At 38.7% G+C, this 12,972-nt stretch overlaps 1 protein-coding gene across 1 annotated transcript in view; it reads left to right on the forward strand.

Annotated features, from left to right (window-relative positions):
• The window catches only part of cpamd8 (C3 and PZP like alpha-2-macroglobulin domain containing 8), a 44,127-nt gene that overhangs the window by 12,486 nt on the left and 18,669 nt on the right, over nucleotides 1-12,972 (forward strand). Inside the window, exons 16-27 of the mRNA XM_088004958.1 lie at nucleotides 892-1,041; nucleotides 1,176-1,337; nucleotides 1,421-1,563; nucleotides 2,660-2,722; nucleotides 5,299-5,530; nucleotides 6,915-7,068; nucleotides 9,232-9,362; nucleotides 9,483-9,534; nucleotides 9,703-10,001; nucleotides 10,347-10,415; nucleotides 10,508-10,664; nucleotides 11,222-11,398. Of these exons, the coding sequence (XP_087861084.1) occupies nucleotides 892-1,041; nucleotides 1,176-1,337; nucleotides 1,421-1,563; nucleotides 2,660-2,722; nucleotides 5,299-5,530; nucleotides 6,915-7,068; nucleotides 9,232-9,362; nucleotides 9,483-9,534; nucleotides 9,703-10,001; nucleotides 10,347-10,415; nucleotides 10,508-10,664; nucleotides 11,222-11,398 (1,789 nt within the window). The remainder of the gene's footprint in view (nucleotides 1-891; nucleotides 1,042-1,175; nucleotides 1,338-1,420; nucleotides 1,564-2,659; nucleotides 2,723-5,298; nucleotides 5,531-6,914; nucleotides 7,069-9,231; nucleotides 9,363-9,482; nucleotides 9,535-9,702; nucleotides 10,002-10,346; nucleotides 10,416-10,507; nucleotides 10,665-11,221; nucleotides 11,399-12,972) is intronic.

Below are 12,972 nucleotides of genomic sequence, written 5' to 3' on the forward strand. Positions count from 1 at the left end.
GTTTCATTCTGTTATTGGATTTTTAGATAATTTTGGACACAGTGTAAAGACTTTATCATGTTCTTAAAGAGTATTTCCTTTGTTTTGACACATAACAGTCTCACGATCAGTGTGTTCTGAGTTTCTGCTGAAGAAAAGGTTTTTGGATGCAGAATAATTTGTTTAATCTTTAATAAGTATTTATCAAAAGCTGTAAAGGGTGGACTTACTGTATACATTTTGGAACTGAGCCAAAGTATCCATGCATCAGCCATTACACCACAGTGTAATGTCAGTAAACAAACAGCTGCGTTGGCCTAACAGCGCTCTCCAATTCCTTACTGAATTAGGTGGAGTTAACTCCCTGAAGTATTTACAGCTCTCTGGTATGCCCTTACAACACTATGTGTGTGGGTGGGTGTGGGTGGGTGGATTGTGTGTATGTTTTTGTGTCTCTGTGTGTGCATGAGTATGCTGGAGGAGGGGTTGAATGGGTAATGATAAAGCAACCGTGCAGGCCACAGGCAGATAAGTACAGTCATAATATGAGAGGATGACAGGTTGCCGATGGTGAAAGGAGGGCAGCAGCGAAGAGATTAATGAGGCTAATTTGTGACTGTGTGGGTGGGAAAATAGTGTTGAAGTGTGAAAGTTTATGGCTGACCCTTAACAGCCCTCCCTCTTTAAAAGGCAGCTTCTTCTAACTGTATCTTCCTTCCTATAAAACTTTCCTTCCTAAAATCATGCATCTGTTTAGCCAAAAACAAAACTTAAATGTTTTGTTGACATGAAAAAAAAAAATCACATACAAAACAAACAATGGCTTTATATGTGGTTTTGCATTTAGAAATGCCTTTTAGTTTTATTTTGTGGATATATCAATTGTAAGTTCTTTGTTGTTTGGGTTTCCAGGTGTCTATTTCTCTTTCATCCAATGAGTCCATGCCAGGAGACTCAGTGATGCTGCACGTCCGGGGTGAGAGGGGTTCATGCGTTTGTGTGGCCACTGTGGATAAGAGTCTTTATTTGTTAAAGCCTGACTTCCAGCTTAGTACCAACAAGGTTTGTCACATTATTATTGTTCTGAAACTCAGTTACTCTGTAGCTTGATGTGCACGCAGGTGTTTTGGAAATCCACCCAGAAACCTAACCCTCCAAGTTGCATTCCTCTGTATGAATGTGTCTGCACTGTGCAGGTGTTTAAAGAGATGGCTGATTTCGACGTGTCAGACGTTTTTGGTGTTCCCAAAGATGACGGACACGTGTGGTGGCCTGGACTGTCCTCAAAGAGACGGAGGCGGTCATCTGTGTTCCCATGGCACTGGGACATCACTAAAGATGCGCGCTTTGCTTTTACAGTGAGAAAACGTAGCTTAAATGCCCACAACATTGTTGCAAAACGAGGTGGAAAATATCTCCTTTAAACGTGTTTATTCTCCAGGAAACAGGGTTGGTGGTGATGACAGATATGGTGAGCTTAAACCATCGGCAGAGCGGAGGGATGTACACTGATGAGGCTGTTCCTGCCTTTCAGCCACACACATCAGTTGGAGTGACCGCCATTCACCCGAGGCCCACAACCAGGTAGGACAGTGCTACTGAGGTGGTGAAGTAGTTTTAAGAGTTTAATGATTGTTGTTGGTTATGTATTGTCATACAACTGATATCTGAGTTTGAGATAGGAAAAACTAAAACTCAGCACGTCTTACCGAACGAGAAGAGGATTATTCATAAACAGCCAAGAAGTCCAAGAAGCAGCAGACAGCCAAGTGGATGTCTGCTACTCCATTCAGTTTTGGTGGATAAATCAATTTACATATCCACTATTAGCTTTGAACTTTTCTACATTTTTTTATGAAAGATTTGTAAGAAAATAGAAAGTTATACCAAACTCCTGTTTGCAGATTGTCAAAAGCCAAGTAAGAGACATAACTAACATTTGCATTGAACATTGGCTTTGACTAGAAATCTGTGTGCATAACATCTTATTTCTATTATACATAGAAGCAATGTTCACTATATTTGCTTCTATGAAATAAACAAAAAAATCTGCTGTCAGATGAGATCCAAATCAAACAAAAACAGAAAGAATATGGCACAATTGCATACTTGAGAAGAAGACATTGTTGTGCACATAAGTAACTCCTGAGGAAAGAGATCCAACTGTACGACTATAGGAGCAGCAGAGATTCACAACCTGCCTGATCTGTAAGCTATATGCTATTTTTTGAATTGTTGTTTATAAGTGAACTTGGTACCAGAATACCTTTGGTCAGAGATTAAGGATTTATTTTTATTCATGTCATTAAATCAGTGACAATATACTTTGGGTGGTAAGCTGGCGGGGGTTGATGCTGGCCAGACAGTGAAGTGAGGATAATGTTGTGCTTAGAAAATCTGACTATTTCCATGGCTGGAAATTTTTAGTTGCTCCTCTCCTAGAGATATTCTCCCAGATTCTTAATTGCCATGTTTCATACCAGAATTGCTGATGCAGCGATACAAAGATGCCTCTGCAAGGTGGTTATTGCTTGTCTCTTCTTTATTCTCCTTACAAGATGGAGCTCCCATGAGCCAAAGGAGGCAATGAAGACGGACTACAAAACAGTTGAAAATAATTTGCTTTTTAAATGACATTTTCCACTGATGTTTTACAAATCCATTTGTTGTTGTGTTGTAGGACCGAGAAGCGGAGACGCACATTTTTCCCTGAAACTTGGGTGTGGCACTGCTTCAACATCAGGTAAATAAATCTTTTGACTCTTCATGTCTCTCTGAAGCATTTGTTTTTGTACTCAGCTTTGTCTTATCAAGGAAAAATAGATTTTAAAAATGCCACAATGAAATAACTGCACATTATTATTATTGTTGTTGTTGAAGTTGTTGTTGGTGGTGGTGGTGATCTTGTTTTTAATATGTGGATTTCAATACTTTAAAAACTTTTTTATGTGAAGCTTTATACCTGTTGCTCCTGTTAGACCTGAATTTCCTTTTTGTGGGATAATAAACTGTTGTAGAATAGAATAGAATAGAATAGAATAGAATAGAATAGAATAGAATAGAATAGAATAGAATAGAATAGAATAATATTGTAATACTGTACAATAGAATTTCGTTTTATTCTATTCTATTCTAAAAAAGAAGTACATTGCACAATAGAGAATCTTGTAAACATGGTAGGGATGTGCCGATCAGGTTTTTTCCTGCCGATACCGATACCGATCACCCATGAGGGCTGATACACCGATACCGATCACCGATACCGATCACATAATTATTATTATTATTTTTATTTTTTTTATCATAAACACTACCGGTTACATTATGTGGAAAAAGGAACCATGAATTCACCTTAATTTAGACAAAAACTTGTTTTTAATAACTTTTTTCAAGAAGAAAACTAAACAAAACAGGCTAAATAATGCAAAGAGCCAAAATAAAACCTCTCAACATTGCCAAAAATATTCAAGTATAAAACTTAACATTCAAAGGCAAAAACAGGTTCCATTACAATAAACAATCCTGAGTTACTGAATGAAAACTTCCTGATAGCATGGCAGCTAGCTGATTACTGCTAGTTCTGATTGGCTGTTTCTGACTGAGCGGAGTAATTATACAGAACAGGGAGGAGATTGATTATTTTTTTTAGAGATTACCTGTCTCATGTTAGGACAGCGAAAGTTTTAAAACGTATGTAAAATTTATTTTTTTAAGTTATATGGTGCAGCTTTAAGCAGAGGTTCGGTGTGAGAGTCACTACCAGGTGGAGCAGAAGCGAAGCTCCGTCTGTCAAATATTACTACCTGTAGCGTAGCAGCGGTTCAACAGGAGAGCAGAACCAGCCGTCTTACATCGCAGCTCGAAGACTTAAATAATTTTCCAGGTTATTTGTTTAGTTTTCTGACCGTCATGCTAATCCGGGTGAATGTTTGTAGCTGTGCGCTGCTTTACCTGCTATCTGATCCTCCGTATGTCTTTTTTTACTGCAGTGAGCCTCGATGTAGCCAAACTCCGTCAAGTATGGCATTGTTTTTATGTCGTATTAGCTTCGTTGTGTTGATGCATTTTGACCTGCTTCAATTTTCCGCCGCAACACGCAAACTTCCCCATTCACTCAGTGCGTTATAGTTCCACATCGCTTAGGATTTGTTGCTGCGCGTTTGCGCAGTGTGAAGGAAAGAGGAGACCAGCTGCACAGGCAGGCTGCGAAATGAGATGATTGGTATCGGCAACAAGAGCCAATGATCGCCGATCACCGATCATGCACTTTTTCACGAAAATCGGCCCGATTGTGATCGGTGACCGATCGATCGGCACACCTCTAAAACATGGTAATAAAAAGTTAAAGTCTGAAATGTACAGTTATTGTGGGCATCTATGTAATTATTTTTGAGGTTTCCCAAATGTATTAGATTCATGATAGTTATTTGCTGATAATACAGCATGCATCTATAATGATTAAAAAAAGAATAACAAGAATTAGGTGCTTAAGTTTAAATTTTGTAAAAAGAGTAAAATCTTCTTTTTAACATACTTCTTGCCATTGTAGCCTAAGAGCTCAAGCTTTGTTTCATCTGAATTTTTTTTTCCTGAATGCATTGTGCATAAATTTCAGACTAAAAGTTGACTTTGGTGAATGTGCTTATTTCTTGGTCAGTATTCTCTTTTATAAAATTTGCTTCATTATGGACAGGTCCATACTGTCCAGCATTTCTTTCTGAGAGGTTATTGCCATTCATTTTTTGAGAAACTTATGAAGTTGACTACACCCAGGCTCCCATACAGCCCCATTTTCATGTTATGCAAAATTACAGAAAGTCTCTAAAATAAATCACCACAAAATATCCAATAGATTTGCAAAGGCTTTGGAGAGGACCACATTCCGTTCTGCTTTCCTGTAAACTTCAAAGCTCAGACTTTCCTAAAAAGTATTTTTCAGTGGATTCTTGCCAACTTTAATCAAAAGGAGGAGTGTGATGCAGCTTTTTGAAGTTTAATATGTCATTTGACTTCGCCAAGACCAACATGAAATGCATGCTGCCAGGAATGACCTCAAGTCATTCCATACAGAGGAACAGATTAAGTCAACATCCAAGCGTCCCTCTCCGCCATCCAATTTGGAGTGTTTGCTGTAGTTACATCAGTTGAGATGTTGGTGTTGACACAGGTGTTAGCAGTATAAAAATGTCCAATTAAATCTACCGTTATCAATCAAATGTGGTTTTTCATTGCCCGTGTTAAATGACATCAATAAATGATGTCAAAATGTTATCATTGTCCAACACGTTTCTGAGTTGTGTTTCACTGGGTCACTCACAGCTCTGAAACCGGGGAGACTCTCCTCCAGTTGGACGTCCCAGATTCGATCACCACATGGGTCACAGAAGCTGTTGGACTCTCTGAGGAGAAGGGACTGGGTTTGGCAGAGAGGACAGAGCTTCGGACTTTCAAGCCCTTCTTTGTTGACTTCACGCTGCCTTACAGTTTAATTAGAGGGGAGCAGACCAAAGTCCCTCTTACAGTCTACAACTACCTTCCTACTTGTTCAGAGGTAAAAAAAAAAATAAAATAAAATTGATTGCTGAGAGGGGGGTGGAATAGACACTTTTCCAATGGTGATATTTTACTTTCACACACTGCCTGTTATTCAGAAATAATTCCAAACACTCCTGTATGTTTTGTTGTAGCGAGTTGAAAACAAAGAGGTGCAAATTTTCTTATTGGAATTCTGACTTAAGAGGTCATCCTTGTTTTTCCCAAGTTGAACTCGAAGAATATTCCAAACAGAACACACCGTAATACCTATGCCACGCCATCATAATTTAACATAGGTCAACATTAACTTTATGTAAATTTAAAAGAAGGAGATCCTGAGCGTGTCTGATGATGTTCTAGGAAAAAGATTAAAAAAGTTGTAGCTTGCATTTTCTTATACCTTGTACTCCTTGTCAATGATTTCTTCAGCTTACATTTTAAGTTAAAGGAAACAGATGCAATGCAAAAATACCTTCGTTATTATGCACAAGCCCTGTACGTCAGCTTCAATATGCAGTTTAACGGTGAATTATTATCCATTTACACATATCAGATCACTATAAAATGTTTTGATTGATACATTTCAAAAAACAGGTTTATTGTTCATGGACCCCAGAGATTAAATTTATTGGTTGTCATTCAGAGGTGTTTGTTGTTGTAGCACAAATTATCCTACATTTTAAAAAAGAAAAAAATCATTAGTCACAATTGACTAGTGATGATTTTTTTTTACTAGCCTTGCTTTTCAGTAATTTCATCTATTACTGTAATCTGTTTCTCTGAATCTTAAAGTTCGCACCATTCAAAAGTAGATAAGTCTTTGAGACGAGGTATTTGAAATTCCTGAGGAATGCAATGTGAAGAGCTGGTTTTTTTAGCTCCAAATTAGTTTGTAGTACTCACTTTGAAGAGCTATCCAAACTTTATTCTGGCCTTAAATGGACCCATCCTGCACTCCATTTACATGACATCATGATTTGTGCAGATGAGCCTGTTAAATGGTCTTTGCGTGTGCTGCTCTGATGTCATGTTTGGTGAATATGCAAACCAGAATCGCCCTTTCTTTGAAGTCCATCCCTAAAACATGTGATTCTTATATTTGCTGCTCAGTTATTTATGACTCGTGGCATGGAGATAAAGAACTGTTAAAAGACCCTGTTTGCGGTACCGCACCCTGTGAAAACTGGATGACGACCACACTTTAATCCTTCATGAAGCCTGAGAGGCATTAAGTCAAGCAGCATGGAAATATGCTTGACTAAATGTGAATTACAAAAAAACTTTGCTTTCGGCAGTTTGAGGAAACGCGCAGTATGAGAGAGATAGAACAAAGATCATGTCATTTTCTGCCGTCATGTTGATGAGGTCAAGTGGTTCTTATTTGTCTTTTTCTCTCTTAGGTACATGTAAAAGTATCTATTCCAAAAGGTATCAAGTTTATTGGCCATCCTGGAAAGCACCATCTTACCAGAAAGAAATGCGTTGCTCCTGGAGAGGCTATTCCTACGTCCATTGTGTTGTCATTCACTGAACTGGGATCTGCAAACATCACAGGTATTCCATCACTTTATCTATAATTTAAACTGTAGTTAATTGATTAAGTCTCATTAAGAAACATCTTCCCTGCACTAGTTGTTCACAGTTCTTGTCCCAGTTTGCCAGAGCAGCAAAACAGTTATTCCTGTTAGAGAACTAATCAGATTTTTGATCATGCAAATCAGACTATATCATTATGCATAATGAACATTATCAAGCATGATAAACCTTTTGCTAGGACATTGGGTCCTCTCAGTGTGAGTCTTTACAGAAAAGCCAGCCCTTTGGGAATGGAGTGTGGGCCAAGAGGCTGAGCTGTGTGTGATCTGGTCACCCACCCCGGTTACAAGCAGTCCCCTCCTGAGCGCATGTGAAAACAAAGCTGACCAGCAGTAGGGGAGAGTAACCAGAGCTGCACTGTGCCACTCAGTGGCATGTTGATGAGTTTTTAGGTCACCAGTGGTCAAGGGGCCCCCCATGGCCCCACTCATAGTTTCCTGGCCTCCTGTGTTTCCTTTTCGCTACACACACACAAAGAGACTCAACTTGGCACAGTGTCATATTGCCAATGTCCTCCACATGAAGCGAACTGGGTGTCCATCTAGAAACATGTTTGACACCCAGATAATTAGGGATATGGCCCGTTTCATCTATTGTTATTTTTTTTAACCTCTTAAATCCATTGTTATATTATTTTCCCTTGCGGTTCAGATTCGATTTTTATGTGACATGTATATTTTCAGACAGGGTTTAAGCAGTGTTGAAGCTTTATGGTTTAGCGGGTGCTAATAACCTCAGAGAACATTCTCAGCAGCAGTTTAATGGTGCTTATTGATTGTTGGCACCCATCTTTTTTTTTTAGCACTTTGAAACCTTATACCTCGAACTACAGTCTGCACAGATTCCTGACAGCCACTACTCACAATTATACAGAAAAAAAGACAGTTATAACTATAATTTAATGGAGGGATCCTCAAATCCAAGACTCAAGGGCTGGTGCCCTGCAACTTTTAGATGTGTCCAACACATCTGAATCAAATGTCTGAACCTCTGCTGGTTTAGGAAGAAAATGCCAACTGACATAGACTGGCGGATAGACCAAGTAAAACCTTGGTGGGCATTCTTATCCCTTGTTCAAGGGTTCTTACAAAGAGTGGAATGAGTGCTGGCCGCAAAAGCTAAAGCCTCCAGTGCATGTGTACAGGGTTCTAAGTGCCTTATACTTTAATCAGAGGGGACCAGACCTTCCAAGGAGACCATTATGTCTGCTTTAGCAACAACCGACCTCTACCAGACTGTCCTCTGCCAGCACTCCTACCTCATCACAAAACTGCAGATGATTGTGGCCCTTTATAGTCACTACATGTGACCAGACACTGCCTTGGTCTGAGAATCAACAAAAATGAACCGGATTTCTGAAAGAGGTTTACAGAAGGATGGTATTAAAGTATACAGGGCTGGTTATTTATTTTCAATGGGCAGGATGGAGTAGAGCTTGTTTCCTGTAAAAGATAAGACAATGAGCATTCTAAGAAAACTCTTTGACAGCACCATTCAATCAACTGGACGTCAGTGGAGAGATGAAATAAAAGAGATGTTGGCAGTAGCAACAGCACTTACTGCAAAACAATCTTCAAATGACTTTTGCTCAGTAAGAGGGATTCATGTGGTTGAAATAGGCCGATACGCCCCAATTGGGTTTAAGGAGTTCAAATGAAAGGTCTCCATAATCAAGCAGTTTTTCTGATGTACTGGTGGGTCTCTAACTATTTTGCTGGACTGTGGCAAAAACAGATGCCCAGTTTCATCTGTTCTTTGAAAACCTTTAGGACGGCTGTGGAATTCTCCATGGGTTTAGAGAAGCCACATTACCTTAGCATCACTTGTTTCTTTATTTTCTCCTTAGTTTGGGGGCTAGGTTATTCATTTTTGTTTATTTCCCTATTCATATTCACTCGGAGTCCAAGTTATTCTGCTAACTTTCTGTAAAAACTGATGGTCAAATTACCAATCAACGAATTTGTCAGCTTAAGAGAATTTTGGCTAAATTGTTAAAAATAGTTCTTTCTCTGTCTTAAGTGAAATTATTTCTTGCTAGGCAGAATCCAGCAGATATATTTCTAGAGAATGTATAAAATCATGAATGATTATGATTTTTTTTTTTTTTTTTTATCTTAAAAGCTCGAGCTATTGCCTACAGTTCACCAAGTTGCTGTTCAGATGGAATACTGTCAGGCAAGAGTGGTAATTATGCAGATGAACGGAGGATCCCCACTGGCATCGATTATGTTCGCAGGACTGTCCTTGTCGAGGTAAAAGACTAGACGTTCATTGTCATTTATTAAAAAAAAACTGTTTATATACTGTTTGAACACATTATAACTGCAAACTGCTTGCTTTTCTATTTTCTATGCTTTACAATCTGCTTGCAGCCAGAGGGTCTATCAAGAGAGTATACCTACAGTGTTTTCTTCTGTCCCAATGGTTAGTGCGAGTTATACTTTCTAAAAAGTGTTTTCCAAAAACCAAATGTGTTCCCAAAAAGAGTCTTTTTTTCTAATAATATTTAATTGAAATATATAAGTATTTTCTATGCAACAATCATGTCCAAAACTTTCCCAACAAAAGTGCATTTCATATTATCCCTTTTAGAGAGAATCCACATTTCTACTCCGAATAAATATGAGTATCAGTATGTCAAAAAGCCATCCAAGATGACTCAGTTTGAGGTGGCTGTGAAGACCCACAACGACGCCCACATTGCCCTCTCTGCTAGTCCTCACGACAGTGCGGAGATGATTGAGATTGTACTCGGAGGGAGGCAAAATACTCGCTCCTGGATTTCCTTGGGCAAAATGGGTGAGCCCCTGGTCAGTGTGTCCACACCAGGGATGCTGTCCTGGGATGAGTTCCGCAGTTTTTGGATCAGCTGGCGAGGAGGCTTGGTACAGGTAGGAGAAAAATAAATATGTGTGTGTGTGTGTGTGTGTGTGTATAACAAACTCAATCATTTTGTGATGCAGTTATTGTGTGATGCTTGCACATCCTTCGGTTCAATCAGGTGATGGATTAAACTACCAGAAAAGATGTGGTGTACATTAGGCTATTAAATATTTAATTATATTCTTTTGGGATCAGCAGCATTTTAGAAAGATTGAGTATATCAGTGTATTTCTCAAGCCGATTCATTTTATTACTGAGGCGTTTTGATTGACAGGGTTAGATGTTTTCCCAAACAATAGAAACATTAGCAAGACATTTTTTACTTTCCTCTGTCTGCATTTTCTTCTGTCTAGGTGGGCCATGGTTTGCATCCATCCAATGAATCTATCATCCTGCAGTGGGCAGGCCAGTTTCCAGGACAGGTTTGACTTTTTCATGGTATGATGTACAAATTTTTGGTACTTTATGCTAACAGATTATTTTGAAATATATGCGTATGTCTTTGTCCATCTAGGTGCAACACATTGGGTTCTCAACTGGGTGGGGCTCTGTAGGAGAGTTTAAAATCTGGAGGAAGGAGGACTCTGATGATGACCACAATGAGGCCTTCACTCTTGGAGTACCGCACAACATGGTGCCTGGATCGGAAAGGGCCACTGCATTTATGATTGGTATGGTAGTTTATGGTTGGAGGCATACAGAGTGCCTTTCAGAAGTATTCATACACCTTAAACCTTTTCATATTCTCAAAATATTTTGTCAGGATTTCATGTGATAGCAAGAACTTCATTCCACTTGTGATTGATACAAGTCTTGAGGTTAACATCTGGCTTTATATTGATATTAAATTAACCTCAAGACTTGGATTACGAAATAAGTGACTTCTGAAGGTAACTGATTGTACAGAATTTTATTTAGAGAATTAAACATTTGTAGGGGTTGAAGTAAATTCTCCCAAGTGTTTACATTTTCGTATTTGTAAAGAATTTTAGAGTTGTGGTCTACTTTGTGGTAGTCTGTCATATGAACTCATCCTGATAACGTGGAAGCTTGTGGTTATGACAAAATATGGTTAAAGTTCAAGAAGTGTAAATACTTTTGTAAGGTACTGAAATTACCTGTGGTCACACTGTAAAAATCCCTATTTAATTAACACTAAAATACACTTACTTTCTCAGTGTAACACACTAAAAAATGTTTTATGCTTACGTCTGTGCACCTGTAACAGGAGACGTAATGGGACCAACTCTAAACAACTTGGATAAACTGCTGAGGCTGCCCTTTGGCTGTGGAGAGCAGAACATGATTCACTTTGCACCCAATGTTTTTGTTCTGAAGTACCTTCAGAAGACCGGGCAGCTGAGTCCTGAGGTTGAAAACGAAGCCACGGACTATCTGCTTCAAGGTAATGAAGCTGGAGTCCAGGTTTTTTTTTTTTTGTCTTACATTCATATGTGTTTCTACCTGTGTGGAGTTTTGTGTTGCAGAACCCAACTACAGCTTCTGGCACAGGGTCACAGCATCAGTGCTTCTTTAGGCCAACATAAAGCTCTAAAGCAGCCCATCTTCACTAAAAGAAAACCTCCCCAAACACTCTACAAGCCTACTGCAATAGATAGAGACCCTACCACTAAAGTTGAGGGTGTTTCCGCTAAACAAAGCAGTTACAAAGAAATCTATACTAATTACTACAAAAATTATTTAACACACTCACAACTGACTACCAGCATATACAGATACATTAAAGATTAAACAAAAAGCAAAAACAAAAGTTTCAGTCCACTTTGTTCCTCAGTTTCACCCAGTGGTGATGCAAATTGTCTGTTGTCTATTAGTGAAGGAGATGCTTTGCAGCACCCTCGCAACCTGAGTCTAACGGAAAATCCTCACTTTACCCTTGAAAAATTGCATTTTCTGCTTTCTTTTGATTTCTTTACATGTTCCAAGTACCTCTTGACTGTTCAAATTGGTAAGGAACTCAGTAAAACAAGATAATCCACAATTTTACCAAGTTTGTTATTTTCTATTCTGTAGTTTACCTTCATTCAATTCAATTGGATGATATGCAAGTGAGTTGCAAACACAAGTGTGTCTCAAAACATATAAAAAATGTTCAATTCATGTCAGAAAGTGAAACTGTCAGGCCATCTACATCATTGGGTCTGCTGTCGCTCATCTTCCTCTTGACAATATCCCATTAATTCTCTATGAGGTTCAGGTCAGACCAGTTTGCTGACCAATCAAGAGCAGGAACACCATGGTCACTGAACCAGCTTTCGCTACTTTTGCCAGTGTGGGTCGGTGCCAGGTCCTGCCGGAAAATGAAATGAACATCTCCATAAAGCTTGTCAGCAGATGAAAGCATGAAGCGCTTTAAAAAAGAATCCTGGTAGACGGCCGTATTGAATGTGAACTTCAGAAAACACATTGGACCAAGATCAGCAGATGGCATTTCACCCAAAACTATTGGAATGTGAAAACTTCACGCTGAGCTTTACAGCGACATGGACTCTGAACTCTTTTTCTAGACGCTGGGATCTTGATTTCCAAATTAAATACAAATTTCACTTTCCTCTGCAGCTGCTCTCAATTTATATATTTTCCTTTTCCTATCAACTCAGCAGCCTACTGACCCAGACTGAGAAAACATTTGGAGGTTCAGAAAATATTTTCAAGTATTTTAACTTAATTAACTAATTTGGGTGTGACACCATGAGTTCCCACTATTTAACGTTTTCACAGATTTTCTCAGACACAAGAGTTTTGTTTTTTATTTTCCATAAGCTGTTATTATCAAAATAGCGAGACGTAAAGGCTTGAGATATTTCACTCTGTGTGTAATGACTCTATATATTTTATGAGTTTCACTCTCTAAAATGAGTGACAAAAGTACTCAGTGTTTCCATATGAACACATATAAACATTTTGGATTGTATATCACAAATTGCATCACTCAGCCTTACTAACGTTATTGTTTTC

This window comes from Poecilia mexicana, unplaced genomic scaffold (genome assembly GCF_051168715.1).
Source record: "Poecilia mexicana isolate PSO_F unplaced genomic scaffold, ASM5116871v1 scaffold_4, whole genome shotgun sequence".
Lineage (NCBI taxonomy): Eukaryota > Metazoa > Chordata > Actinopteri > Cyprinodontiformes > Poeciliidae > Poecilia > Poecilia mexicana.